Source organism: Sorex fumeus, unplaced genomic scaffold, assembly GCF_029834395.1.
Source record: "Sorex fumeus unplaced genomic scaffold, SorFum_2.1 ptg000045l, whole genome shotgun sequence".
Classification (NCBI taxonomy): Eukaryota; Metazoa; Chordata; class Mammalia; order Eulipotyphla; family Soricidae; genus Sorex; species Sorex fumeus.
In genome coordinates this window covers 14,269,199-14,296,514 of record NW_026606102.1, presented here as the reverse complement: position 1 = coordinate 14,296,514, position 27,316 = coordinate 14,269,199, and the positions used below count along the sequence as shown (strand labels likewise).

General features: G+C 48.1%; 1 protein-coding gene across 1 annotated transcript in view; it reads left to right on the top strand.

Moving 5' to 3' along the window:
* The window catches only part of SCP2 (sterol carrier protein 2), a 65,819-nt gene extending 41,395 nt beyond the window's left edge, over positions 1-24,424 (top strand). Inside the window, exons 13-16 of the mRNA XM_056122329.1 lie at positions 3,504-3,606; positions 11,619-11,748; positions 19,670-19,749; positions 23,395-24,424. Of these exons, the coding sequence (XP_055978304.1) occupies positions 3,504-3,606; positions 11,619-11,748; positions 19,670-19,749; positions 23,395-23,490 (409 nt within the window). The 3' untranslated portion in view covers positions 23,491-24,424. The remainder of the gene's footprint in view (positions 1-3,503; positions 3,607-11,618; positions 11,749-19,669; positions 19,750-23,394) is intronic.
* The last annotated feature ends 2,892 nt before the right edge of the window (positions 24,425-27,316 follow it).

The window sequence follows — 27,316 nt, the reverse complement described above, 5'->3', positions numbered from 1 at the left end:
TCCATGTTCCTGATCTGTGATTGTTCAGACTCTGTGGAGGGTTTCTTCGGCGGCCAGAGTCTTGTAGCACATATTGCTAATCTGGAAAAAGATCCTACTCAGCATTTGAATTTCTGTTTCTATTTCAAACAACAGCTTCCTGTGGTAGGGGACAGTCTATATCAAGATGCTCTGTACCCTGCTTCTTGTTGTTACTGTTTTAGGGCCACAACAGGCAATGCTCAAGGGTTACTCCTGGTTTTGCACCTAGGAATCATTCCTGGCATTGCTTGGAGCACCCTATGGGATGCTGGGATTTGAGCCCGGTTTTGCCGCATATGAGGCAAGCCCCTTCCCACCGCTTTCTACACTGATTAGAAGCTGAAAAAGCGGCATCAATTATGAAATGAACTTGACTGTAGAGGTCTCGCAGCCACTTGATTTTATTTAGGTGACTCATCCCCACTTTTTACCAAGAAGATACTGTCGATAATTGTGTTCTCAGTGAGGGAAGAAATTTGGATATAGGTAGGGGCCAGTCAGCGCTATTCCAATTGCATTTGGTCACAGTTTACTCAGTATCTGTTGTATGCTAGGAACTGGGGATATAATTTTTTTAAAAAATTTGTTTTTGGAGCACAGGGCAGGTGGGCATACCTGACAGTTCTTCAGGGATTACTCCTGACTTTCTACTCAGGAATCTGTCCTGGCAGGGCATGGGGGACCATCAGGGGGGCCGGGGATTAAACCTGGGTCAACCTCTTGCAAAGCAAGTGCCCTGCCTACTGTAGGGATCACACCCCTCCCCCCCCCCCACACACACACACCACCAATTTTTTACTAATGGGAGCTATGCCTGGCAGTGGTAGTGAAGGGGATATGTCGTGTCAGGTTGAACCCAGGACCATGTGCCACTCGGCCACAACCCCATCCCCAGAGGCTTTTTTAAGTGGGTGCTTTTGAGAAGCTGACATTTACAAGGGTTTCACAGAAACAGCATTTCCTGGTCTGGCTCTTGAAGGACAAAATGAGTTTGCTAACACGGAGGTATACCAGGACCCAGGAGCAGTTTGGCAGTGGCTACCATTCCGAGTCAAACTCCCGTCTCCGCACCACACATGTTCGAGCTTGCGGGCTCCAGGTACTGGTGGAGTGATTCCCTGACAGCTTTGCAAGCAGCCAGCCCAGAGTCCAGCCCCAGCACCCCATATGGTCCCTGAGCGCTAGCAGGAGTAATTCCTGAGTGCAGAGCCAGGGGTAACCTCTTGAGTATTGCCAGATACGACCCCCAAATAAAAACAAAAATGAAAAAGAAACTGATGCCCAGTGTGTGTGAGGGGGTTCCCTGCTGTCCCACCAGCTACTTGGGCTTAGGTGAGGGCACTCAAAGGAGGGTGCTGTCTGCCTGGGGACTTCCTTTCATCTGCCATAACCCCCTCCCCCAGGCTCGTGCCGTGCCCCTGGAATTACCTGGGTTCCTAAATCCCTCGCTCTCGGGGGTCCAGAGCCCTTAGGTTCTCTGCTAGGCGCCTTACTCACAGGAGTCCGGTTCATCCTACAGTGCCTGGCTCCTGGCCACCTCCCCACGGGGCTCACAGAGATGAAGTCACCTGCTCAGAACTGGAGGGGGAAACTGTTGGGGTTCTCGCCCAGGCCTGGAACCTTGGGGTTCCACATCAGGCCATGGGTCTAAGGTTGTTGCCTTAGTAGCCGGCAAGCCCCCACGGTTGTTCAGGTCCTCTTGTGTCTCACGTGGAAAGGAATCTCCCCACTCCCTCAGTGCCTCGTGGACCACTGCCGTGCCTGGCACCCCCTCGCCCCCTGCAGCCCATTTCCCACCTGGCAGCCAGGGGCATGTTTTTACACCGTTTAAATTGCGTCTGCCTCTTTCCAGTATATACCCTAAACTTCCCATTTGTTAAAAAGAAAGACACATTGAGAGATTGACGTTACTAAAGGTACAGAGGCAAACCAGCACCCCTTGAGAAAGGCCCCTGGGAGAGCCAGAAAAAGGGGGGACGTTTAGCTAAATAGACAGAGGGTGTGTCTGGGTTATTATTTCAGGGAAAGCCTGCAAGGTACAGAGAAAAACAGGGAGGGGCTTTCTCCCCCTCAGAGGACCTCTGGTTGCTGCTTACAGGGGCTCCAAATTGATGGGTTGAAGATTATAATCCCTTAGGGAGAGGTTAAACTGCATTTGATCAGATGTAAGCATGGAGGGAGCCAGGCATGAAGGAATCCATCTGGGGCCTGTTCTTCCTGTTTATTTCGGTTAAAATAAAACCTGGAGTTGGGGCCCTCACCTGTCAAGTGACCTGGTCTCTTGCCCTGCTTGTGCCGGGACCTTAGATCCTTCTGCTGCTCTGTTCTGGCCTTCCTAGCCCCAAGCCAGTTTCCCGGTACTGTTTACTATTGGGGATGGCGGGTACCTGCTGCCAGGGACTGAACCCACCCCTCACCCTGCAACGCAATGGGTTCTTGCACCATCCCTGACTCTTTGGCTACTTTCTACGTCAGGTTCTTTATACTAGAAGTTTCCTAGCCGGGAACTAGTTTACTCAAATCTTCGCATGATTGGCTCACTTGTGTAACTTAAGGCTCAGTTTTAATGTTCTCAGAAGAACTTATCTCACCATCTGTCTAAAATAGAATGTTCAGCTCACATAACTCTGCCACTTTCTCTTTGTGTCCCCCCTACCCCCCCACCCCCTGTATACTTTGATTTGTGTTTTCGGGTTATATCCTGCATGCTCAGGGCTTACTCCTGGTGGTGCTCGGGGTGCCAGGGGTCCAACTGTATTATCTCTTCAGCCAGTTGACTTGATAGTAAATAGGGGGTAGGGCTGGCACACCCAGAGGTGCTCAAGGGTTGTCCCTGTCTCTTTGCTCAGGAGTGACCCCTGGTGGTAACCCGGGGATCATACGCAATGCCTGAATCGAATTGGAATTCAACTTGGCTTAGCTGTGCTCAAGGCGAGCATCTTACCTCCTGTACTGTTTGGCCCTCAGTATGGTACTGTTTATTTAGGGGAAGTCACACCCCTAAAAAGCAGGCTTACTCCTGTGCTCAGGGAACTCTCGTGGCTGTGCTCTGCTCAGGGATAACTGTGGGGGGGGGTTGATGGGGGAAGATGGACCATCTGTGCTGGTGAAGGTTGAACCATGGCCAACCACATGCAATGCAAATAACCTTAATCTGTGTACTGTCTCTCTGACCTCTAGTAACTTTTTTATTATTATTTTGCTTGTCTTTTTCTTTCTGTTTGTGTTTCTTTTCACTAGAATATAGAAGCATCAGGAAGGGTAGGGCCTTTGATTCATTACATTTTCAAGAATGGTACCTAGTATCTAAGTGAACACTCAATATTTGTTGGAAAATGTAGGAAATACCGTAGTTGTTACCTAGACCTAATAATGATTTTCTTTGCTTTGGATCCCAAAATCTCTCTGGGAAACTGCTATTATAAATGTTGGTTAGCTGAGGATCTGTGTGACGCTGAGTTGAATTGGATTCTTTGCCCCAGTTCTTTCAGAACTCGTAACATCGAGGCTGCTCCAACCGGCTCTGCAGGCGATGGGTTTAAGTCACATCTCGTCTTCAAGGAGATCGAGAAGAAGCTTGAAGAGGTAAGACTTGTGTAAATTTGTGAGAGTTCTGTCATTATAAAAACCTTTCACACTGGGCTGGGGGTGTTGCTGGCAGTAGAGCATTTGTCTTGTGAGGTTCCAGGCTTTATCCCTGGGACCACAAAAAGGGGGAAAAAATTACAGTCTACAGAAATGTGAAAAAAGAAATTTTAAAAGAAATACAGGGATCCAGGCACTTGCCTTGTGTGTGGTCAATCCCATTCAATTCCTAGCACCACCGGGAGTGATACCGGAGCACAGAGCCAGAAGTAACCATAAGTAGAGCCCCAAAACTAATAACAACAACAACAATAGTAACAAAAATCCAGAAATTTTATTTCATTTTTTTTTAATTTAGTAGGGCGTTTGCCTTGCACGCTGCCGACTTGGCTGACCCAAGTTCAATTCCTCCGCCCCTCTCGGAGAGCCCGGCAAGCTACCGGGAGGATCTCGCCTGCACGGCAAAGCCTGGCAAGCTCCCTGTGACGTATTCGATATGCCAAACACAGTAACAACAAAGTCTCCAATGGAGACGTTACTGGGCCCGCTCGAGCAAATCTATGAACAGCAGGAGGACAGTGCTACAGTGCTACTTGAAAAAGAACAGTGCTACTGACAGTATTTTTTAGAGCATTACAAAGCCATTCATGATTGAATTTCAGTCATACAGAATTGCAACACCTATCCCTCCACCTCTGCCAGTGTACATTTCCCAGCATCAGTATCCCCAGGTTCCCTTCTATCACCCCCTACCCCCACCCCTTGCCTGCCTCTTCTCTCCTCTCTCTGTCTCTCTGTCTCTCTGTCTTTCTGTCTCTCTGTCTCTTTCTCTCTCTCTCTCTGTCTCTTTCTCTCTCTCTCTCTGTCTCTTTCTCTCTCTCTCTCTCTCTCTCTCTGCTTTTGGGCATTGTGATTTGCAATATTGATACTGAAAAGTTATTCAGAATATCCCTTACCTACTTTTAACCCTTGGATCTTGTCCAGCGTGATCATTCCCAATTATTATTGTCATAGCAGTCTCTTCTCTATCTTACCTACCCTCAGCCCCCCACACACTTGTGGTTAGTAAATCCGGAAATTTTAAATCTCTTGCAATCTTGCTACCCAGAATTGACTGCACTGCTAACAGTGACTGACATTCTTTTAAACACCACTGTGTATATAAATTCATGTTTTACATAGCAAGGTTCATTCAATACATACTGCTTTCTCAATTTGTTACTCTTCATGTCAGTACAGTTTTTGGTTTTGTTGTTACTGTTTTTTTGGGGCCATAAAGTGGTTCTCAGGGCTTATTCCTGGCTCTGGACTCAGGAATTACTCCTGCCAGTGCTTGGGGGACTGTATCGGGTGCTGGGGATTGAGCCCTGGTAGGCTGTGTGCAAGGCAGACACTCTTACCTGCTCTACTATAGCTCTGGCCCCTTTTGATTGATTTTTTTTGGGGGGGGGGGGGTGGGAGGATGGTACGGGCGGTGGCGGCGGTCACATCTGATAGCACTTGGGCTATTTCTTGAACTGTTCTTAGTAACCCCTAAGAGTGCTTTGGAAACCCACGTGCAGTGCCAGGGATAAAGCTGGGCTTGGCCACATGTGGTAAGGCGAGTACTTTTCCCCCTCTGGTGCGTGTTCCTCTGGCCCTGCAGATCTGTTTTACAGACAATAATTCCTGATAGGCAGCAATCATACTGCATCTGTTTAAAAAGTCATTTCCTTCAGGAAAAATTAGACACGCCTATTTCATTGTTTCAAACGTATTTCTCTTGGGATTTTATTGCTGATTTTAATTTTGAGACCAACAATAGACTATTTCACACATACTCGACTCCAGTCATGCATCTTATAAAGGCAAGCAGAGTGGGCTGAAATAGGAGGATTCGGAAGATTTAAACTTGTGTGTTTCTGTGGTGTTAAGAGCCCCCAGCCCATCCAGAGTGGGGGAGTCCCTCAGCCACGCCTGTGCTCTCTGTTAGCTGAGCTTCTTGCTTGAATACTTACATAGCAACTTTCCTCACCTGTTTCCATGCCTTGTTCCCTGGCCAGAAGGTTCTGGAACAGGTTGACCAGGATCCTTTCCATGAGTTGTTGTTCTGACCCAAAACTCATGATCCAGGTTGAGCAAGAAGCTGAAGGGCCCATCCCTGGGGTCCCTAGCAACACGCTCATTTTGAAATGACCACGTTTTTATGTTTGCATTCTATCAAATTAGACTCCTATGATGAAGATGAGATTGTATTTAAGTTTCTCAACTAAAACTATGGTATAATAAACTTCCTCCAATGTTCTTTAGATCCTTATTGCCATGCTAACCCTTAGCATAATTAAGAAGGGAGATTGTTGGGTCACTGGGTAGATACATTTTATATTTGGTACAGATTACTCAACTACCTGCCAAAACTATGTGCTGGTTTGCTAATGAAAGAACAGTTCCTCAGAGGGGGTGGTGTTGCCAGCAGGTCAATCTGTACCTGTGAGGAGAGTGCATCAGTAGCCTGATGGTGCCTTCAGACTTCCAGATACCCCAAAATTGCTGCTGTGCCTTTGGCCAGACCCCAGAAACTTGGGGCAAAGTTTACCAAGTTAGGTATGTGGGTATGTGGGAGACACACCTACAAACCACCTTCGGCTTAGCTATATAATTGGAGGCACAGCCTCTCTGATTCCTGATCAAGCTGTTTAATGGCCATGATCCCAGAGACTCAGAAACAAACCTTGAAACTCAGCGACTTTTGACAGTAATGCATCCAGTCCCTGCAGTAGGTTACTGGCGCTGGGCCACCCCAGGTGGGAATAGGTTTTGTGCCTTGGCCTGTTCCCCCTGGCGACTCAGTGGCCGCTATCCTCCAGAGGCCACTGGACAGTCAGGTTTGGGCCCGCAGTGACGAGACATGCGGGGCCTCATGGGATGAGGGTGGAGCCGGCCCTTTCCTCCCCATCCCAACGAGACCCTGAGTCGATACCCATGAATGGCCTTTTTGCCTCCTGATCAAGCTGCTTAACAGCCATGATCCAAGAGACTCAGGAACAAGTCTTGGAACCCAGCAGGTTTTGGCAGAAATCCCTCCAGATTTACGTGTTAAAATTTCAGAATTTCAAAATTGCGAGGCCACTACTGTAGCCACACGACATCATACGTTGTTCACAACCAGCATTAGAAAACAAATTGTCTACCGTTGCCTTTTCAGCAGATCTGAGTATTGGGGTAAAATTCCAAATAATAATGGTGGGTCTGGTGTCAAAATATTGAATGTAATCAAAGTAGAGAGAGAGTAATGTGGAAATCATCTGCCCCACAGGTGGGGGGAGGGTGTGGGATGAGGGTATACTGGGGTTTTTGGTGGTTGGAGAATGGGCACTGGTGAAGGTATGGGTGTTTCATTGTATGACCGAGACTTAAACCCGAAAGCTTTGTAACTGCTCTCACGGTGATTCAATAAGTAAATTATAAAAAAAAGGAAGAAAATGAAAAAATAAAAAAAGAACAGTTCCAGTAGTTCCTGCCAGTGATTGTACTTTATACCTTCTCCAGTGCTGTGTTGGCTGTTCTCTTTTTTTGGAGGTGGTGGTGAGGGTTGGTTGGAGACATACCAGTTGGTGCTCAGAGTCTACTCCCAGCTTTGTGCTCAGGAGCAACTGACCCCCAGCAGTGGTCAGGGGACCAAGTGGTGCCAGGGATCAAACTATTATACTGGGGTCAGCAGCATGCAAGTCAGTCAGTGCCTTAACCTCTTGGGGTTTTTTTGTCCTTTTTGGCTGTTTTTTAAAATTGATTCACTGTGAGGTATGGTAACAAAGCTTTCATGTTTGAACTTTGATCTTACAATCATCAAACACCCATCCCTTCACAGTGCACGTTTTCCACTCCAAAAGTCCCCAGTATTTCCCCCCGCCCCCCATTCCACACCTACCCCTGCCTGTGTGTCAGACAACTTGCACAATACTCTCTCTCTACTTTGGTTACCTTCGATATTGTGTCCAGTCCCACCACCACCCATACCTGCCGAAAATGCAATGCTAGACAGTTTGTTTTGTATTGCTTGTTATGGATACAATATAATGTCTAGGAATTCTAAAATTTTAATAATTAGGTTCTGGAGAGATCGCTGCAGCAAGTTGCTCGGGTCTGAGATTTATTTGTGTGTCTCTGGATCATTGTGGGAGCTTAAGTAGACATATTCTGAGAGTCCCATGGGGCGAGGGGGAAGAAGGGCCAACCCCTCCCCTGTCCCGTGAGGCCTGGAGTTTCCCAGCACTGCCGCCCATCCCCGGAGCTTTTCACTGAGTTCTAGAAGATGGCGGCCGCCCGGATTCCCAGGGGGCAGGCGGAGGGACGGCACCTGCCCCTGACTAGAGCGGCCCAGTGAAAAAGGCCTAGTGTAAAGTCCAGAGCTGTCTCTGCAGCAAGTTGCTCGGGTCCGAGATTCATTTGCATGTCTCTGGATCATGGTTTTTGGCTGATTTTTAAAGAAATCTTTGCTAATCTAGTAAGAAAAAGATAATGTCATCCTTGTGTTTTGAATTTTTTATTACAATAAAATTAGACACTATTAAGGACTCAGATTAGAAATTTTATTAATTTTGCTTTTATTCATGCTATCAGTGTTTGCTGGTGTAATCACTTCTAAGACCGTAGCTTCTGCCAAGTTGCTTCATTGTTTCCACTCTTAGCTCTCAAAAATAAATATATCACGGGCAGGAGAAGATAGTACAGGGGTTAAGATGCTCGTGTTGCAACGGGTGGACTCTTTTTCGATCCCCAGAACTGCGCAGGGTTTTCTGAGCCCTGCCGGGACTGACCCCTGAGCATTGCTGGGTGTGGGCCCAACACCACCGCCACCTCCCTCCTGCCAAACATAAATAGAAATAGAGGATCAGCACAAGATATGACTGCATGCCAGCCCAGGAATACTTGATTACCAGAGTATTGCTGTTTCTGTTTCAGTCTTCTAGCTTTTCAAATGTCTGCCTCGTTGTTCCATTTGGATTCCTTTTTCCTCCCTCCTAGCCTCTACCTTGGACCTTGCCTAGTTTCTTTGCTCCTTCCCACGATTGTCAGTTTCTGAATGTCTGTCGCACTAGAAAGCGAAAAGCTTCGAACCTTTTGTCAATTCATGTGTATGAGCAAAGGAAACCAAGCAAGAGATTTTATTTCTTGTTAGCATTACCCCTTCCCCTGCTTTGAATTCTGGCCTAATTTTTTTGTTCCCATTAAGTTTACAACAGACGTTACTCCTTGACCTTTCACCTACTTAAGTGCTTTTCTTGACCGAAGGAGGCACTGAGAATATTTTTAGTATTAACGATTGCAGTTTTGCAACGTTCTGTGTACTTTCCTTCCCCTTTTAACTCTATTCTCTTTGTTGGTTCCTTGCCGCTTACTCTTTAGTTGAAAAATGTTTTATTGACCAGAGGATGTAATTTTACAAGAGGATCAGTATGTTATCAAAAGTAACAGCAAGTGCACTATTAATTTGTGTTTGTTGTCTTGGGGGTGGGCGAAGTTTTCCTCCAAGTATGTTAACTGCACTAACTTGGTGTCCTACTCTAACTGTGACATTGTGCGGTGGTGGGCATGCTATGCCTGGTGGTCGCCTTCTACAAGCAAGGACCCTCGGGTTATCCTGGCACTTGGGCAGGTCAGCTCAGCTCATGAACTCACCCTTCTAGATTGTTTCTGAAGAAGCTCGGCGAAGTAAAGACTTTCAGAGATGTGGAATAAATGTTAAACTTCCTTTGAATTCATTTTAAGGTTTGAAACTTCATTTTGAAGTTTCCTAGGCTGATGTTTGAAAGTGTTCACGGTAACCTCCTTTATAGTGCAGTTTAGTCAGATTAAAGGAGCATTGAATCTGGAGCCGAATTAGTCTAGGATTGTGCTCTGGTTCTGCTGCTTCGCTAGCAGAATTCCCTGCCCCTCTGGGGACATTGCTTAGTGAGAAAGGAGATGTGAACAAATTCTCCCAGGAGAAAAAAAAACCAATTTTGTTAACCAGAAACACAGTACCTGCATACAGGGCCAGTCCTTGGAGTGTTCAGTTTAGGCTGCCTTCCCAGAGGAGTTAACTTGTGGGCTGAGGCTTGCGTTGGTGAGGTAGCAGTGGTGGTGAGAGCAGGAATGGGTGGTGGGTGTCTCAGGGAAATGGTGTCAAGGTTCTTGACCTTCATGAGCTTCAGTTGGGTTTTGTGGTTGTTTATTTTTATGCTCAGTGAGTTAATATTAAAAATACCTGGCCATCCACTTAAAGGATTTCATGAAGATTAAAGAAATAACATATATAAAGAAACTAAAACTTCATTGTCTGGGGCTGGAGCGATATAGCACAACGGGTAGGGTCTTGAATGCTGCCGACCCAGGTTCGATTCCCAGCATCCCATATCGTCCCCTGAGCACCGCCAAGGGTAATTCCTGAATGCAAAGCCAGGAGTGACCGCTGTGCATCGCGGGGTGTGACCCAAAAAAGAAAAAAAACTTCAGTGTCATGCTGGGGTGATAGCACAGAAGTAAAGAGTGCGTCGCATACTGCTACAGCAAACTGCTTCTGGAATAGCCCCTGTGTTAGTCATAAACCATGGCCATGGGGCTGGAACAGTTGTACAGCGGGGAGAGCACTTTTGCCTTGCATGCAGCCAACCTGGGTTGGATCCCCAGCATCCCATATGCACCCCCAGGAGTAATTCCTGAGGTCAGCGGCAGGAGTAGCCCCTGAGTATCGCCAGGTGTGGCCCAAAAAGCAAAACCAAAACCAAAAAGACTTTCTAGATAGGTTTGATATGTTATCTACATCCTTATAGATTGAAATTCTTCTTTTGAGGGGGTGGGCATAGGCCACCCCCTCAAAAGAAGAGGGGTGGTGCTCAGGGCTTAGTCCAGGTGTGCTCTCAGGGCTCATGTGTGGCCAGCTCAGGAGATCATATGGAGCGCTGGGGATCCAACTCGGGTTGGCAGTGCAAGGCCGCTGTGCTCTCACTCCAGCCCCTGTGTGTTTTGTTTTAAAGGTGAGTATGTGGTCATGAGGTCACCTCCACTCACCCTGCTGGCCTCGCTCTGCCTCTCTGCCCCTGTGGAAATCCTGGTCTCCTCTGTCAGGGCACTGTCACGTGCTTGGAGAGCCGAGCCGTCACCTGCCCTTCTGGCGCCTACTTCTGGCGTAGTGTCCAGATCAGTGCTTGGGCCCAGACTCTTGTTTCCGTCAGAGTCAGGGAAGATGAAACAGTGGAAGTAAAGGGGAGTGAGGGAGGGAGAGAGGACAGCAGCCTCCAGAGGTACAGCTCTTGGGTTCCTTTTGTCCGTTTAGTCCAGCATCATCCCCCCAAGATCTGAAAGTAAGTGGTTACATTACTTTCATGGTTCCTCATGCAGATCCCCAAAATCAGTGATCAGAGAGCAGCATGCGCGAACCCTCAGCACCACAGACCCTCGGAGCACCACTAGGTGTAGCCCCCAAATAAACAGAAACACCCCACTATGTTCTGACATGGGATATCAGAAATATATGCAAAGGAATTGACTGGAAAAAATAAATCAAAAAATTATAAACTGGGGGTTCCTTCATTCAGAGAGCCCGAGTGAATTTTTCAGAAATTCTCGAGCCAGGGAAGCTGTTTCCAGAGTAGCCCTGCTCGCCACATTGCCTCTTTCCTTCCTCCCCTTTCCAGAAAGCCTTTGTGTGTGTATTTGGGGACCACACCCAACCCTGCCAGAGAATACTGCTGGTTCAGCGCTCAGGGACCATCCCTGGAGGTGTTTCGGGGGACCCTGTGGAGCCAGGGGTTGAACCTGTGTTTGTTCCAGCGTGCAAACCTTCACTTCGGCCCTTTGAGCTGTCTCCCTAGCCCCAGTGCCATCCTTCACAAGCCAAAGAGCCAGATTGCGCCGTGTAGCTGTTTAAACACGTATTGGGGACGGAAACCAAGAGAGGAAGCTGCTGTCACCCCCAGTCGAGTCACCTCATCACTCGGACGCTCTGAGACTTCTTCAAGCCGGGCTTTCTCACTTGTTGTTTCTCTTTCCAGGAAGGGGAGCAGTTCGTGAAGAAAATCGGTGGTATTTTCGCCTTCAAGGTGAAGGATGGCCCTGGGGGGAAAGAAGCCACGTGGGTGGTAGATGTGAAGAATGGCAAAGGCTCCGTGCTCCCCAACTCAGGTCAGTGCTCTCTCACTCCAGCCTTCCTCCTCCACAGGGGCGCCGACCAGGTCGTGAAGGGGAAGAGGGTCTGTCTGTGTGGATGTTCCCAAGAGAGCTGGCTCCAGAGGGCTGAGAGGTGGTGATTCCTTGGGAATAGGGATAGGCCACAAGCACGAAGACTGGGGGGTCTCTGTCCCAGAGTCGCCCACCCTGGGCTGGGGAAGTAAACAACCTTGGGTGGGCCCCTGCCTTCACTCAGTGAAGGGAGAGCTTCTCCGAGCCTGTTTCTCTCACCTGTGTCTGGGGGTGATAAACGTTACCTAAGTTATAAGATTGGTCTGTAGGCAAAGAAAGTTCCGTCTTAATTAACTTTTAGAGCACCCGGTGTGGCGTATGGACAGCCGGAGGGACCTGCCTCTCTCCACGTCCTGTCACCTCACTCTTGTGTCCATCCTTCAGCTTTTGTCCTCATTCTTGCCAAGGTTGCCGGGTGACTGCTGGGTCGCCAAGTCCGAGTCCGTGGGTGGTTCCCATTCTCATCATGATGTGTTGCTTTGGGCTGCCCTTTTCCTGCCTGGCTGCTCCTGGGCCCTCGTCCCTGAGTTTTCTTCATCTCCAGGTTTCCAGAGGCACATTTCTATCCGATTGCTCTCCTTGGGCATCTCCTCTCGTCCCATGTTTTAAAACCTCCATCTTCACTGCTGACCCAGGCACAGAACTCCAAGGCAAAAAGCAGCTGCTTCATTGGCCAATTTTCTTGGATGCTTAGGAGGTGTCCCAAAGGGGCCAGAGAGATAATACAGAGAGATAATAAGACAATACTTTGCACACGGCCGACCTGGGTTCAACGCCGGCATCCCAGATGGTCTCCTGAGCACCTGAGTGCAGAGCCAGGAGTATCACCTGGTTAGTTCCCCCACCCAAAACAAAAAACAAACAAAAAAAAGGTATCCCAAAGCCAGAATGTACGAAACTGAGCTCCTGATCTTCCCCATAGCCCTGCATTTGTGTCCTGGGCCCACTGTCTTCCCCATCTCAGTAAACTACCTCTCTGCCGTACCAGTTCCTCAGTACAACAGCCTGGAAGTCATCATTTTGGTGCAGATTTTTCTTGCACACTCCAGTCCATCGGCGAATATGCCCTCCACCGCTTTGGTCGGTGCCACTATCACTTTGGTAGCACTGTCCTCCCGTTGTTCATCGATTTGCTCGAGCGGGCCCAGTAACGTCTCCATTGGAGACTTTGTTGTTGCTGTGTTTGGCATATCGAATACTCTCGGTAGCTTGCCGGGCTCTCCGAGAGGGGCGGAGGAATCGAACTCGGGTCGGCCATGTTGGCTGCGTGCAAGGCAAACGCCCTACCGCTGTGCTATCGCTCCAGCCCCACTATCACTTTAAATCTCCTTATATTTTTACATTGCTGGGGATCCAGCCGAGGATCTCACTGTGCCCGGGCAGGGCTCACCTGCGGAGCTGCATGTCCTGGCAGGCCTCCCTGATTCGGTCCTTGCGCTCTGTGCTTCTCCATGCCCGGCCGTCGCGGACACGTGTCGCCCTCCTTTGCTCTGAAGTGTGCAGTGGTGTTGAGCTCACTCGGAGCAAGAACCAGAGGACACCTCCAGAGGGCAGCACGGCCAGCCTCCTGTTCCCTCTGTCATGCTTCTCTCTCCCGCCGGGCCCCAGCCACACTGCCCTGTCCCCAGCTCGGTTCAGGGGCATTCACTCCTGTGCCTGGAATTGGCTTCTCCTTCTTTTTTTCCTTTGGCTGTTTGCCCAAGTGTCACCTCGGTGAGTCCTTCACCAGCAGCACCGTAGCATCCATCCCATTAGCATTCTCGGGGGTGCTTGCTTTCTCCTCCTGATCGCACTTTCTGCGCCTGAGGGTGCAGGTCTGCTCCTTTGCTCATTGTTCATCGCCCTCCCTTGACTTGTAAGCTGCCGGAGGGAAGATTCCCCGCCTCTAGGGCTTCAGTATAAAATGTAATTTTAAAACGAGCACTGGCATGAGTAGAAGAACCTTGGAGGGCGTTGTATTTTAGTGTCCAGTGTGTTTCATGGTGCCTCGTGTTTTTCTTATCGGAGAGAGCCTGGTGCAGTTTCGAAACAGGATGGATAAAAACCCACTTTGTGCCATGCTATGGACGTTGAGAGGGATTTACTCAATAATGCAGTAATGTTGCTTAAGTAGAAAAGTGAAAATCAAAACTGTGCGTCCAAAGAAGCCCCCGGGGCCCATACCCAAGGAATCAGAAGGAGAGAGACCCCAGGCAGAGAGCAGGGAGGAGGGCGGCTGTTTCCTGCATCTTGTCTAGCAGTGAGGACAGCCTCAGTTTCAGCAGTAAGTAAAGTGGATCTTTTGTGCCTGGGCTCTGGGGGCGAAGCTAGGGAGAGCTGGGAGCCGTACGGAAGTGGGGACTATCCCGACAGCAGAGTTCCTTGTTGACACGTCACTGAGGAAGGGCCGGAGGGAGAGAGACGCCTCCGTAATACGGGAGAAGGGGGCTGCCTGAGCAAGGAGGGAGGGACTCGCCTTCCTCTGGAGGGTGAGAGATGCTGAGGGGCATTTGGAAGGAGAGATGAGTTGGCAACGCTCCTGGGGTAGAGTTTAGAGGAGGAAGATAGGAGGAAGAGTTCGGGGTGGGCCTTTTGGGTCAGGACTCGCTAGAGGTCCTAAAGGAAAGACCACAAAAGTAAGGATATCCGATGCAGGCTGCATGGTGCTGTGGAAAGTTCCGGAGTTAGAGATGGTTCTCTTTTCCCTCAGCAAATAACTGGCTGGGAAAACGGGTTTTTTTTTTGTTGTTGTTTTTAAATTTTCAGTTTTTATTTTCATAAAGTTGTTCACAATAATTGATTACGTTCAGTATTTCAAAACCACTCCCGCCACCATTATACCTTCCCATCACCATTATTTCGAATTTTCCCACCTCACTCTGAAGCCTGCCCCTCAGACAGATGCTAAATAATTTATTTGTATTTCTTGATATGAATAGTATGAGATGTCACTCCTGGAATTCTAAAATTTGAATAATTGGGGCCTGAAGGGCTCGCTGTGGCGTGCTGCTCTCTTCCAAGATTCATTTGTGAGTCTCTGGATCATGGCCGATAATGTGCTTAAATGGATCCCAGAGGCAGTTCATGGGCTTGACAGCCAGAAAACCGGAAGGATGGGGAGATGCCAGGAGGTCACCCATTCCTGACTCCATGAAGCCTGGAGTTTTCAGTCAGTGGGCCCATGTACCTGGGTTTTTCAGCGGATTCATTCTTGTGCGTGGGGGGCTCCAGGCGAGCCTGTGAAGGTTGGCCATGGGCGTGGTAGGGATTGGGTTGTGGAGGTTTGTGGCTGCTGGGGTTTATTTGGAGCAGAGGGAGGGACACACCTGCTCCCCTCCGAGGTGTCCCGGTGAGATCAGCCTGGCGCTGAGTGGGGAGACATCTCTGCAGTGTGCTGCTCTCTTCTGAGATTCCTTTGTGAGTCTCTGGAAAAACACTTTTATATTTGCAAAGTAGCCACTTTGCAATAATAGTGTGGGAAGGAAAAAAAAATCAGTGCTTCATCTAGATTCTTCTTTTAGAAGTAAAAGAGAAATTTCGGGAATTAACACCAGTTTCGTAGTGATTAAAGGTTAATCATTATTTCAGGATTGTATTCTGATATGGTTAGGTCAATGTTAAGGTGACTTTAAAAAAAAAACTCCCATTACATTACTGGTATTTGTGTCATGAAAATAAATAATGCAAGAGCTTTTGAGAAACTGTTTCATAATTTCATAAGAACCTGTTTCCCTGCCGTGGATGCTGACACATTTCACATCAGGCGCCCCCTCCCATACCAGAGGGGATTTTATCCCGGAGCAGGGTAATTTTTGCCGAACCTGACACTTGATGGCTGGCAAGAATGGTGAAATATGGACCTTCCCAGTAAATGCCACCCCTGGAAACGACCAGCTCCTTTTACATCAGCCGACAAATGACCGTTTGTTAGAAATCAGCCCCGTTGCAGCATTAATCTCATGTCCTAGCTTGAACTGGCATCTTAAAGAGAACGGCTGGTTCCTGAGCATGCCCAGGGCCCTGGGAGTTTACTTCCATTACTTAGGTGTGTTCTGTGTGCTTACTCTGCCAAAAGTTTGGTCATGATTATCCAGATGGTTACATGCAGGATTTTTGGGTTTTGTTCATTTTTCCGCAGTCTCTGCCTGGGACCCTTTCAGTACCTTCTTTGTGAATTCTGCCCCTCCCTCTCTGAAGCAGCTCACAGAGACCCCGTCTCCCCGATTCGTTTCCCGTGGCATCTCTGCTTTCATGTCTTCATTCTGCTTTCCCAGTGCTTACTTGTGTTCTCGGCCCTACTCCCTCGGGGCAGTCGAGCCCAAGAAAGCCTCTGTCTCCACAAGCAGGGCCAGGGGAGAGACAGGTAGACCCTAGCTCTGTCACTTCAGAGGTGACCCCTCAGCTGAGCCCAGCGATCGCATCGAGGATATTGGGAGAATCTTCTCTTGCTACGGAGCCACTGTGGGAATTACATGAGATAAAGTGCGTGAAGCACCCCACACAGTTACTCGGCAAACTCTCATGCCGGCCTTGGCCTAAATGTTCAACATTAATTGTGCCTGAGCAATGTGAACTTGGCTCAGGCCCCAGAAGACTGGGGGGGCCAGGAAAGCAGGTGGGGTTCATCAGTTCGGGTCTAACGTGGGCTGTTGAGTGCTTGCAACCTTCCCACTCCAGGAGAAGCCATTAGTGCTCAAGAGTTGGACATGTGGGTTTTCACCTGCTGCCAGACCTAGGTCCCGCTGCTGACTGGCTGTGTGCTCAGGAGCAAGTTGTTTGCCCTCTCTGATCCCTCAGGGTTGTTACGAAGATCAGAGGAGTTGACTCAGCCTGGTATGTGCTCAGTCGATGCTGACTTCCCAGCCACTGCCACAGCAGGACTTGCCACTTCCAGATACCTTCCTGTGACTGAGCGCCGTTTCTTGCAACATTGGGATCAAGTCCAGCTCTCCCAATATGCTGGCTTTTTTCCTCTCTGCCTCTGATGCTGCATTTCTCTAAGAAAACTGGATTTTCTTGAATGTAAATTCCTCCATGTTTGGGGCTTTGGACTTGCCTCTGAATCTCTGTCTTCCCAGCTGTGCTGAAATTGTGAGGCAGATCAAAGAAGTGGTCCGTTTACCGCCTCATTTTTGTTGTTGTTGTTGCTGTTTTATGATACACATGCATGCTATAGCTTTGTCTGGGTCCCTGGCTTTCATTGTCACAGGGTCCCCAGGGTCAGACAGCTGCGGCTTGTGTGGGTTCTGGGTCTCGCACTCTGCTCTGTGGACCTGACTGGGCTGGGTGAGGCGGTGCTTGGAGTTGAACCCTTGGCCACACTGGCCTCAGGCTCGCCAGGGTGGCGCTGGGGGTGGAGGGCATGCTATGTTTTGAACAGTTTGACCTTTTCTTAGTCTGTTCGGGTGCTGGTACAGAATACCACATACCAGCTAGTTCTCACATCTGGAGCTGGCAGGCCAAGGTGAAGTATGGGGGGCTATGCTGGGGAAGCCCCTCTGTGCTTGGTTCAGAGCCAGCACTTTCTTGCTGTGGACTTATATGGCAGGAAGGCTCAGAATAGCTCTGGAACCTTCCTTGTAAAGCTGTACCTGTGTCACCTTCCCAACCCTTTAGGGTTCCAGCCGAGAGCTTGGGGACACACGTGCAGAGCCCTGTCTCTGTCTTCAGACAGTAACCTCTGTCTCTTGTATTAAGCCTAATCTTCTGGTCAACTCCTGTACCATGCTTGTTGACCGTCTTTTGAATACTCTGTTATCTATTCATTTATTCAGCAAGTATTTATTGATCCTCCCAGGACCTAGGGATATTGGCAGTGAACAAATCTAAGACAGGCCTTGCCCCTGTGAAGCTTCCATTCGAGTGGACAAGCACAGAACATATGTTCCAATAAGTACGATCATTCTATGTGCAGTGAAGGAAAAACAGAATGGGGAGATAGAAAGTGATTCAACTTGGGGGAGAGGCCAACGGTCACTTGAACAGGACCCAACTGTTTATAGAGTGCTGATTACCTAACACTGTCTGCTGAAAATTTTTATATTGTGGTGAGTGTTTTCTTGTATGCTTGAAATGTCTCCATTTGTTTCATGGTGTCAAGGCAGATTTAACTGAGACAGTCTTCGGGTGTTCTCAGCAGTAGAACACTTGCATATATGTGCCCTGGGTTCATTGCCCAGCACAGAAAAAAATAACAGCCAGACGTCATGAGATGTTAGGTCTGCGTGGTGAATATTGTTTTGGTTATACTTTTATGGAGCTGGAGCGATAGCACAGCGGGTAGGGCGTTCGCCTTACACGCGGCCAACATGGCCGACCCGAGTTCGATTCCTCCGCCCCTCTCGGAGAGCCCGGCAAGCTACCGAGAGTATCTGATATGCCAGACACAGTAACAACAAAGTCTCCAATGGAGACGTTACTGGGCCCGCTCGAGCAAATCGACGATCAACGGGAGGGCCTTTACCTTTTACCTTTATACTTTTATATTAACATTAATCTTAACATTATATATGTAATCATGTAAAAAATAAAAGAGGTGGAGAAACTAAACAAAACAAAAAGTAACACTTTCATAATCTTACTATGTGTGTCTGGGATTGATTAACTATGACCTGCAGAACAAATTCACCTAGACCCTATTTTGTTTTGTATAAAAGCCTTACCAGAGGATAGGACAGGGGTCAAGGTGCTTGTCGTGCACGAAGTTGATCCTGGTTTGATCCCCAGCACTGCACATGGTCTCCTGTGTACTGCCAGGATTGATCCCCGAGCATCTCCAGGTGTGGCTCAATTTTTAAACAAAAAACCAAAAGTCTCACCTAAAACTGGCCTGTAGTAAAATGAGAATAAGTCACTGGGGCACAGCTTGTTAAAGCTTCACAGACGAGCACATCTCCCCCATCGGGCACAGGTTGGGGCCTGCCCTTGGGTTCATCACGCCCCACCTGTCACTTCACTATCCTCTCTGAAGGGCCTCCTCTCCCAGTGCTTCCACTGCGGACTGACTTTCTTCTGGAAAGTCGTGGAATGGAGCACAGGGTGTTTGTTCTTCAGGGTCTACTGCTTTTGCTCCATCCCCGAGGCCTCGTTGGTAGATGTGCAGGGAGCAGTGTTCTGTTTTCACTGTGTGAATTTACTCACTCAGGGTTGCTGTCTCCCTGCAGTGTTTCCGTTGTTGGAACCTTATGAATAAAGCTGTTGTGAAGAGACTCAACGTGTCTCTTGTGCTGGACATATGGACTCACTTTCATCTGGCCTCTGACCAGGAGCGGGACTCAGCCGTCATAGTGCACAGCATGTGCTGTGGGGCAGACTTGCTCCGTGTCAGGCCTGTCACATTGAGGGGAATCGCAGTTGTTCCTATCGCTGAAAGTACCAAGTCAGGCTCACTGAGGGAAAAAAAAAATTGCACATAATAAAATCTACCCCTTGAAGTTGTGGTTGTCTGGATCTTGACGAATGCACAAAAAGATAAAATGCTTCTTTCACCCCAAAAGCTTCCTTTGTGGCCTTTCCGGTCTTCTGTCCGCAGGCTTTGCCTAATCTGATTCTGTCCCCTGTTCACATGTGCGACTTTCAAACTGTGGTGTAGATTACAGCAGGGAGCACGAGCCCTTTGAGCCTGCTGCTGTCATTGACCTCTGTTTTATTGACCTCCGTATCGTTTGTTTCTTTTTGCGATGCCAGGGGTCGAACCCAAGAACTTCCACGTGCAGGGCAAGTGCTCAGCAGCTGAGCCACAACCCCAGCAGATCCTTCCCTGCAGCGCCCTCCTACGTGGCTTGCCCAATTGTGCCCACACTGCTGTCGTCTTGGATGGGATCCTTCTGCAGGATTTGAATCCAGAACAGCACCCAACCCTCCCCCCTGCCTTCTGCTCTTTCAGATAAGAAGGCCGACTGCACAATCACGATGGCGGACTCCGACTTGATGGCCCTGATGACTGGGAAAATGAACCCTCAGTCGGTAAGTGTCAGGGAGTCTGTTTGTTCTTTTCGCTGGTGGGATTGGGGGGGGTCTCCTGCAGCCTGGGGGGACTCCAAACCCAGTTCCCCACCGCATAGTCACATGACCAATGATGGCCACTTGGGGTTCCAACTCGGTACCACTCGCCCCCTTGTATGCCAGAAACACCCAGAGAAATAGGAGTCCCCAGGCTCAGGGCACCCAGCATTCAGCACTAGGCAGGTAAGCAAACGGAGGGCAGCCAAGGCCTGAGGTCTCGTGGCTGACACGGGTGGGAGGGGCGAGGAAAGAGCCGCTGTGGGTCTGAGCCCTTCTCTGCACCGCCAGAGAGAATCACGGAGGAAGTGACCTGTGCTGGTGCTCGGTGTGATGAGTTAGCGGCGCCTGGATGGGCAGTGGGAACAATCCAGAGGAAAGGGTGTGAAGGCCTCGCCTGTGTGGGCGTGTGGGGTGCAGGGGTTGGGCCCGCACCTAGTGCTGCTCAAGGGCTCCTCCCAGCTTCGGTAGTGCTCGGGGACAGTGGGCGGTGCCAGGGATGGAACTCAGGCCTCCTGCCTGCACTCCTGCCCATGGCTTATGCTTGCTGGCCCTGGACTCTCTTGTGCCTGAACTCTCTTTCGTAGACAGAGCCCCCTCCAAAGGCCTTCTGTGTGGGAGCCAGAGCCACTCCCTTCCCTGGACCTATCACTGGGCTGCTAACTTAGTGCTTGTCACATATGCCGGTCCTGATGACCCCATTGCGTCCTTGTTAGACAGGATGTTTGTCTGCAGGTCTCCAGAACTTAGCATGGTGCATGATGGTCTTTTTCCATAATTTTTGATTTATTTTTAATTTTTATTTTTTTGTAGCTGTTGGTTTGGGGACCATACCCAGTGGTGCTCAGGGACAACTCTAGCCCATTGAACTATCTCTCGCACCCCACAAATTCAGAATTAATTGTAATTGCCTATAGTGTAATTATGGAGGGGCCAGAGTGATATAACCCAGATTCTGTTCCCAGCACCCCACATGGTCCCCTGAGCACCACCAGGAGTGATCCTTGAGCACAGAGCCAGGAGAAATGCTGAGCATTGCCAAATATGGCCCCCAAACAATACCCCCACCCAAAAAAAAAAAACCCAAAAACGTAATTATGGTTCATAGGCGTTTTTCTGCTCCTTACATTGCCAAGGATCTTTTATAGTCTAGTCACACAGCATTGAACAGACTTGATCTACTGAGCTCTCATTAGCCTAAATGCATTTGGCTTACCACCCCCTTTTCTGGTGGGGGAGGGGATTTACTCAGCCGCCCCCTGGAAATCTACCTTGTGAACAAACAGCAAGTCCACTCACCACCACCACCATTCCCATTGCACCCCAGCCCACTGCTGCCTCCACTGGATCGATCCTGTACCCCCAAAGAGTGGTATCACCCACTTTGGGAAACAGCCTTAACCAGAGATAACAAGAAAAGAAACTCGATGCTTCTCTCATCGCGTCCTTCCTTTTTTGTTGCTTCAGCCTGATTTGTTTTAGGTCTTGTTGGTGTGTTTCCCTGGTAATTCACAAAATTGGATACAACAACTACGTCTGACTTCTGCTCTGGTTCCTTTTAAAATATTCTTCTCTAGCAGTGTTGCCTGGAGTTGGGGCTTGGGTGGGTGAGGAGCAGGAGGGGGTAGTCCAAGGGCATGTCGACAGCTTTTAAAGGTGATGAATATTTTCACCATCTTAATAGTGGTGATGGTTCAGTTGGTGGATTCATCTGTTTAAACGTGTAAATCGTATTTACATGTGCTCAGTGCTTTGTCCAACAGTACTATCTGTATAAAGCTGTTTTTTTAAAAAAAAAAAATAAGTGCTTTTTCTAAGCAACTAACCATCTATCCGTAGATGTGTTGACAAGTAGAAGATTCACATTTGTGATCCTTCAGCTGAATGTGCGCCATTGGCACTGCCACGTCTGAGCACTGAGCCTGCTCCAAAAAATCTGGCCCGAACACAGGCCACCAGGGTAGCTGCTGGCTGTCCGCCTGCCCACGGCCCCTCACCCTGCCGGGCACTCGGCCCTTCCTTGACAGATGTCACAGGAGTGGCCCTTAGGTCTAGCTGCTAGAGGGAGCAAAGTGTCTGCTTGTTTTCCTTGAATACCTGTTAGTGCCCAAAGAAATTAAAGATAAAAGTTGTAGAACTTTTTATGAATGTGTCAATGGCCTTTCCTTATGCTTAGTAGAGAGTTTGACCAGAAGCCATTAAAGGCATTGGGAGCGGTCGTTTTAGTGTTTGGCCGCTGCTGAGAAAAAGGAGTGTGCTTTCCAGCTGAAAGACTGTGCGGAGAACACCTAGGGACCAGGGTAAAGTGAGCCTCGTGTTTGGGTTTCCTGAACGGTGAAGATTTATGTTCTCTTCATAGTAATTAGTAAATACAAAGTCATTTTTCCCCTCTGAATTCAAGAAAGGGAAAGAAGATGAATTTCTCTTTAAGCTCATATATGGTCCATATATTTAAAGGACATGTGTTAAATATATCGTGTTCTGAAACATCTGACCTTTACATCATCAGACAGAAGCGGCTGTGTGCCATATTGAGAGGAAATATTTAGTTTGTCCAGACAGGAGGGAAAGAGGGAGAGCATGCAAAAAAAGGGGGGGGGGGATTGGAATTAGTCACCCTTACCAGAGGTGTAGGAAAAGCAGAGCTCTGTATTCCTGGGGGTGAGACGGAGAACTCCTATCGTCCAAATGTACTAGCCTAGAAGTGTAAGCCTACCAGAAGCTTCTTCCATCTAACCCTCCCTTATTTTCAAAATTGCATGCATGGGGCCAGAGAGAGAATACAGTGGCTGAAGTGCTTGTCTTGCATGTGACCAATCCAGATTCCGTCTCCAGAACCCCAGAGAGTGCCCTGGGCCCTGCCAGGACTGACCTCTGAGTGCAGAGCCAGGAGTAAACCCGAAGTACCACTGCTGGGCGTGGCCCAAAAGCCAAAAAGAAAAAATTTGAAAAAGTCAAAGACTGAGATCATAGGGAAACTGTGCTGTGTTCCCAATTTGGTTATTTCTCTTGAGTCTCCCTGGGATTTTGTTGCATGATAAATTTAGCAAGCATCATGTGCTCGGATCCTAGGCAGTTGTTCAATGGAACAACTCTTGGTTCTGCGCTCCAGATCAATTTGATTCCTCAGCCCCAAATTCTGACAAGCACCTCAGTCTCGGCAGTCCGCCTGCCCCGTGGTGGAGGTAAATCCTTTACTGTGTGGACTGGAGAAGGGGCCGGGGAGGAAGCAGCCCACCTTTCACCTACATGGTATTGGATCCCAAGAGCTTCTCAGCGAGCCCTGCCCGTGCTTTCCCCCGGCACCCTAGTGAGGAATTCACTTTTCATTCCCAGCCGAGTGTGAGGCCACTTGGCCGCCTCAGAGGAAGGCAGATAAAGGAGTCACTTTCTACAAGAGGACATTTGGGAAAGGTGCAGCTTTGGATTTCAGTCTGCAGATCTTTTTACTTGAGAAACGAGGTCCTAAATCTATTCCCAGAAGAAAATGTCAGTAACCTGGATAACTCAGTACTCTTAAGGCTGGCTCTTCTAAAACTGTCAGCGATCTCAAAATCGGAACAAAGGAAAGTCCTCCGAGTAACGGATGTTCTTTCTTCTTCCTCTCAGGCCTTTTTCCAAGGCAAACTGAAAATCTCAGGCAACATGGGCATGGCGATGAAGTTGCAGAACCTTCAGCTGCAGCCCGGGAAAGCGAAGCTGTGAAGAGTTCCCTGCCCGCTGGTTTGGGAGTCGGGATGAGCTCTACAGATGCTTCTCCCTCTAGTTCATTGTCCGGACTTAGGCTGCAACTATCCATTGGCAAATAGCATGAGATATGTTTTTGAATGGGTGTGTCCGACCCTGTTTTTCCTAACGCTGGGTGAATTAGAGTCTGGCCGTATACTACTGCTATGCTGAATCACATACAAACTGTGCATTACAAAGTTAAATATGGTAATTATGGTGTGGGATAAAATTGAGTTTCAGAATAAAATTAGGAACAGCAAAATCCAAAAACTATGTAAACAAAAGCTCTCATTTTGCTTATAAAGTATTTCTAAGGATTATTCTGCTGATGATTCAATTCAGCTTCTCCTTGGGAGAACTAGGGAAGAAAGTGAATACCGATAGTTGGCCAATATTTAGTGTTGTGCACTTAATACCTTAATCTATTTTTCATTAAAAAGTTCTGTACTGGGATCTTTTTTAAGAAAAAATGAAACAACCCAGATTTTGCATTTCATGCCAACAGAAATGGTATTTTCTTCCCAAATCAAAATAAAGGAAATATGATCAGAGCATGGGGGGAGAAATCTGTAGTTGAACACAGGCCTATTTTTAAAAGAAAAGTATTTTTAAATGGATTTCCTTCTTGAAAAAAAAATCAGTGTATTGAAATTATAAAGTGCTGTTGTTAAAACTTGAATAAACACTTTGCTTTGAGATGCACAGTTTTCATGTTATATTAATTAATTTAATTAAATTTGTAAAGTTCTCAGTCCTTTATTATAATTTTTCTTTCTCATATAAGTTTAATTTTTCACATTTAATTTTCCTTCCTAGTTTTTCTAATACTAATGTATTTCTTATAATTCAGTAAGATAAAATAATGCTTTTGAAAGAATGTTTAATAGAAAATTAAAATAGTTCTTCCTTATCTTCTTTGTGTTGTGTATCATTTTGTTGAGGGTTTTTCCAAATGCTGAAGAGGGTCAGAGTGGGTAAGGCACTTGCTTTGCACATGGCTGACCCGGGTTTGATCCCTGGCATTCCATATGGTCCCCCAAACCCTCCAGGAATAAGCTCTGAGCACTGCAGGGTATGATTCCCCCCCAAATAAATAAGTAAATGCTGGAGTGTAAGAGAAACACTGGGGGTTATAACCCGTGTTATCTCTCTCCTGGTAACTTGACATAATCACTAGCTCTTGATTAGGGAGGCCCTTGGGGTAGTAGAATGTCCACTTGATTAGGTGCCAGGAATCTTGCTTTGCCTAGGCATGCACCTCACTGCTTGCCTGGGCCTGTTTGCTGACTTGTTCAAAGAGGGAATTTAAGAAGATGGTCTGCCCCAGAGGCCCCTTCTGTTCTGATATGCCTGTGCAGAACTGTTTTGGACCTACCCCAACTCCCCTTTTCTGTGGTTGACACTTTACGTCACCCAACGGTGGTCATGAGTGAAAATCGAGGTGGTTTGATTTGTGTGTTTAAAGCAGAGATTCCCATCACTCCTTTTTTTTTTTATGGAAAGAAAGTTATCCGATGCCCCTGGAAATCTGCCCCCCTTAACAGAACGTGCACCCCAGCCAGACCCAAGGCTGCTCCCTCTCTCCCAGCCCTTGCAGCACTCCTAGCATCAGAGTCGCCCACTTTGGTTTAGACCTTTGGATCCTGTGCTAATTAAATCAGAATGTGGGTTGGATGTCCATAGACGGTTGAGTTTTGCCTGTTTCATTCGTGGTCAGCAGAGCTGTCTTTGCTGACTGGGCAACACACATCATTTGCTGTAGCGTTGATCTTAAATCCCATAAAGTGGATCCACATTGCACACCTACTTCTTAATCACAGCACTGCCTTACACAGAGAAGAGGACTAGGTCAAAGAAACCAGTTCCAGGCTAAGTGTCCGTACTTTCAATTTGCTGCATCATTCTGTCTTCGCTTATCCCACCCAGGTAACGAGAGACTCTTGAAACAGCCTTTAGGATGAATCTGTGCAGAGGAAAACCAAAAGCTGGCTCTTGGGGTAAAATGTATTCATCATATATAAGTGCAGTGTGTTAGCTTAATAGGGAAGTACTCAGTGAGGGACAAGAGTTTAGTTTTCAGAAAGCGGAACTTAACAGGTCTTGCTCTGGTGTTACTGGTTTCACTGTTGAGGTTGAGCTTTAATTACCTGATCTAGAGCTGTACTCATTCGGACCTCCTGGGATTATTGAGAATTTAGAGAGGGAATGTATTCGATATGCCAAACACAGTAACAACAAAGTCTCCAATGGAGACGTTACTGGGCCCGCTCCAGCAAATCGATGATCAACGGGAGGGCCTTTACTTTACTTTACTTAGAGAGGGAATAAAGTGTCTAAATTTCATTAGGTACATCAGACATTCAGTGAGTCTGAGTTCATTACCACTGCCTCTTACCCCAGGGACATGATCCCCGTAGAGTTTTCTTAGATCTTCCTTTTTGAATCTTTTCATTTGTCCACGCATTTAATGTTTGCCAAGTACCTCCTGAGTTGAGGGCCCTTGTCAGGGGCCCAATGCTCTGCATTAGAGACCAGAGCCCACCCTCTCTCATATATTTTGTCCAGTGGGAGAGACCATCGAAGAGATGAGTATCACTAAGGACTGTAATGTGCCTCGCCAGAGATAGGGTGCTGTGAGGTAAGAATCCTAGCGAGGGACCGTGGATAACAGGGTTAAGGGAAATCTTTCTGAGGAGGGAATACTGGTGCTAAGCTGCAATGTTTGACTGGACTGGAATGTGTAAGAATCGGGCATGAGAGGCAGCCGTGGGCCTCGTGGGCTGTTCCAGTTTTGAGGGGAGAAATATGGTGAAATGATGAGCTGTGAGCACGACCAAGGCTGGGGCAGGGCTGCAGGACCCAGCTGGGGTTTATCGGCATGGTGAGGCACCTGTCCATCCGCGTGAGCTGGAAGAGATTGTGTGTGTGTGTGTGTTGTGTTTTGCATTGTACTCAGACTCCTTCCTCATGTTACCATCGGAGCCTCATTCTGTAAGCGAGGATAGTGGAGTGGCCACTCTGCGGAATATTGTAGTTACAGCCTAAGAAGACAAGATGAAACCCATCTTGGTGCTTCAGGGCCCTGATTCGGTGTGTGGAGAGTGAACTTGCATGGCAAGGAGGAGAAGCAGGGCTGGGGACCCGGAGAGAAAGGGGAAGAATGGATGGAATAAGAAACTTGGCTTTTGAACGTGTTAACTTGGAGATGCCCAAGAGATTTCCAAGTGGAAAAAGAGGAAAAGAGCCCATTGGAGTTCTAATTCTGGATGGATCTTGGAGTTGAGGTCAGTGTGCAGAGTGACCCTTGGAAGCTGTGAGCAGATGGGTGGGATTTAAAGTCACAGGACAGGACAGTGTGACCGAAATTGAAGGAGGAAATGGGTGTGGAGTAAGAGGTAAGGGGTTTTCAGCATTTGGAGAAAGAGCTCACAAAACGGGCATGAAGAGAAGGCTGGAGTGGTGGGAGGAAATTTCCCAAGGGGAAAGAAATGTAGCCAATGGGGATGGAGAGATAGTACAGTGAGTAGGTTATTTGCCTTGTAAGTGGCTGACCCAGGTTCGATCCCTGGCATTCCATATAATCCCCCGAGCACCTCTACAAGTAACCCCTGAGCATCTCCGGGTGTGGCCCCAAAACAAAACAAAAAGTGTAGCCAAAGAAGGGGGGATTTCGGCTGTACCCTGTGTGCATGTGAGGTCAAGTTGATGGTGTCCCATAAGGGCCTACAGGACGGAATGTATATTCACAACAACCCTCAGGATCTGGTACACAGCGGGGAAGCTAGATGGGATCTGATTCCGG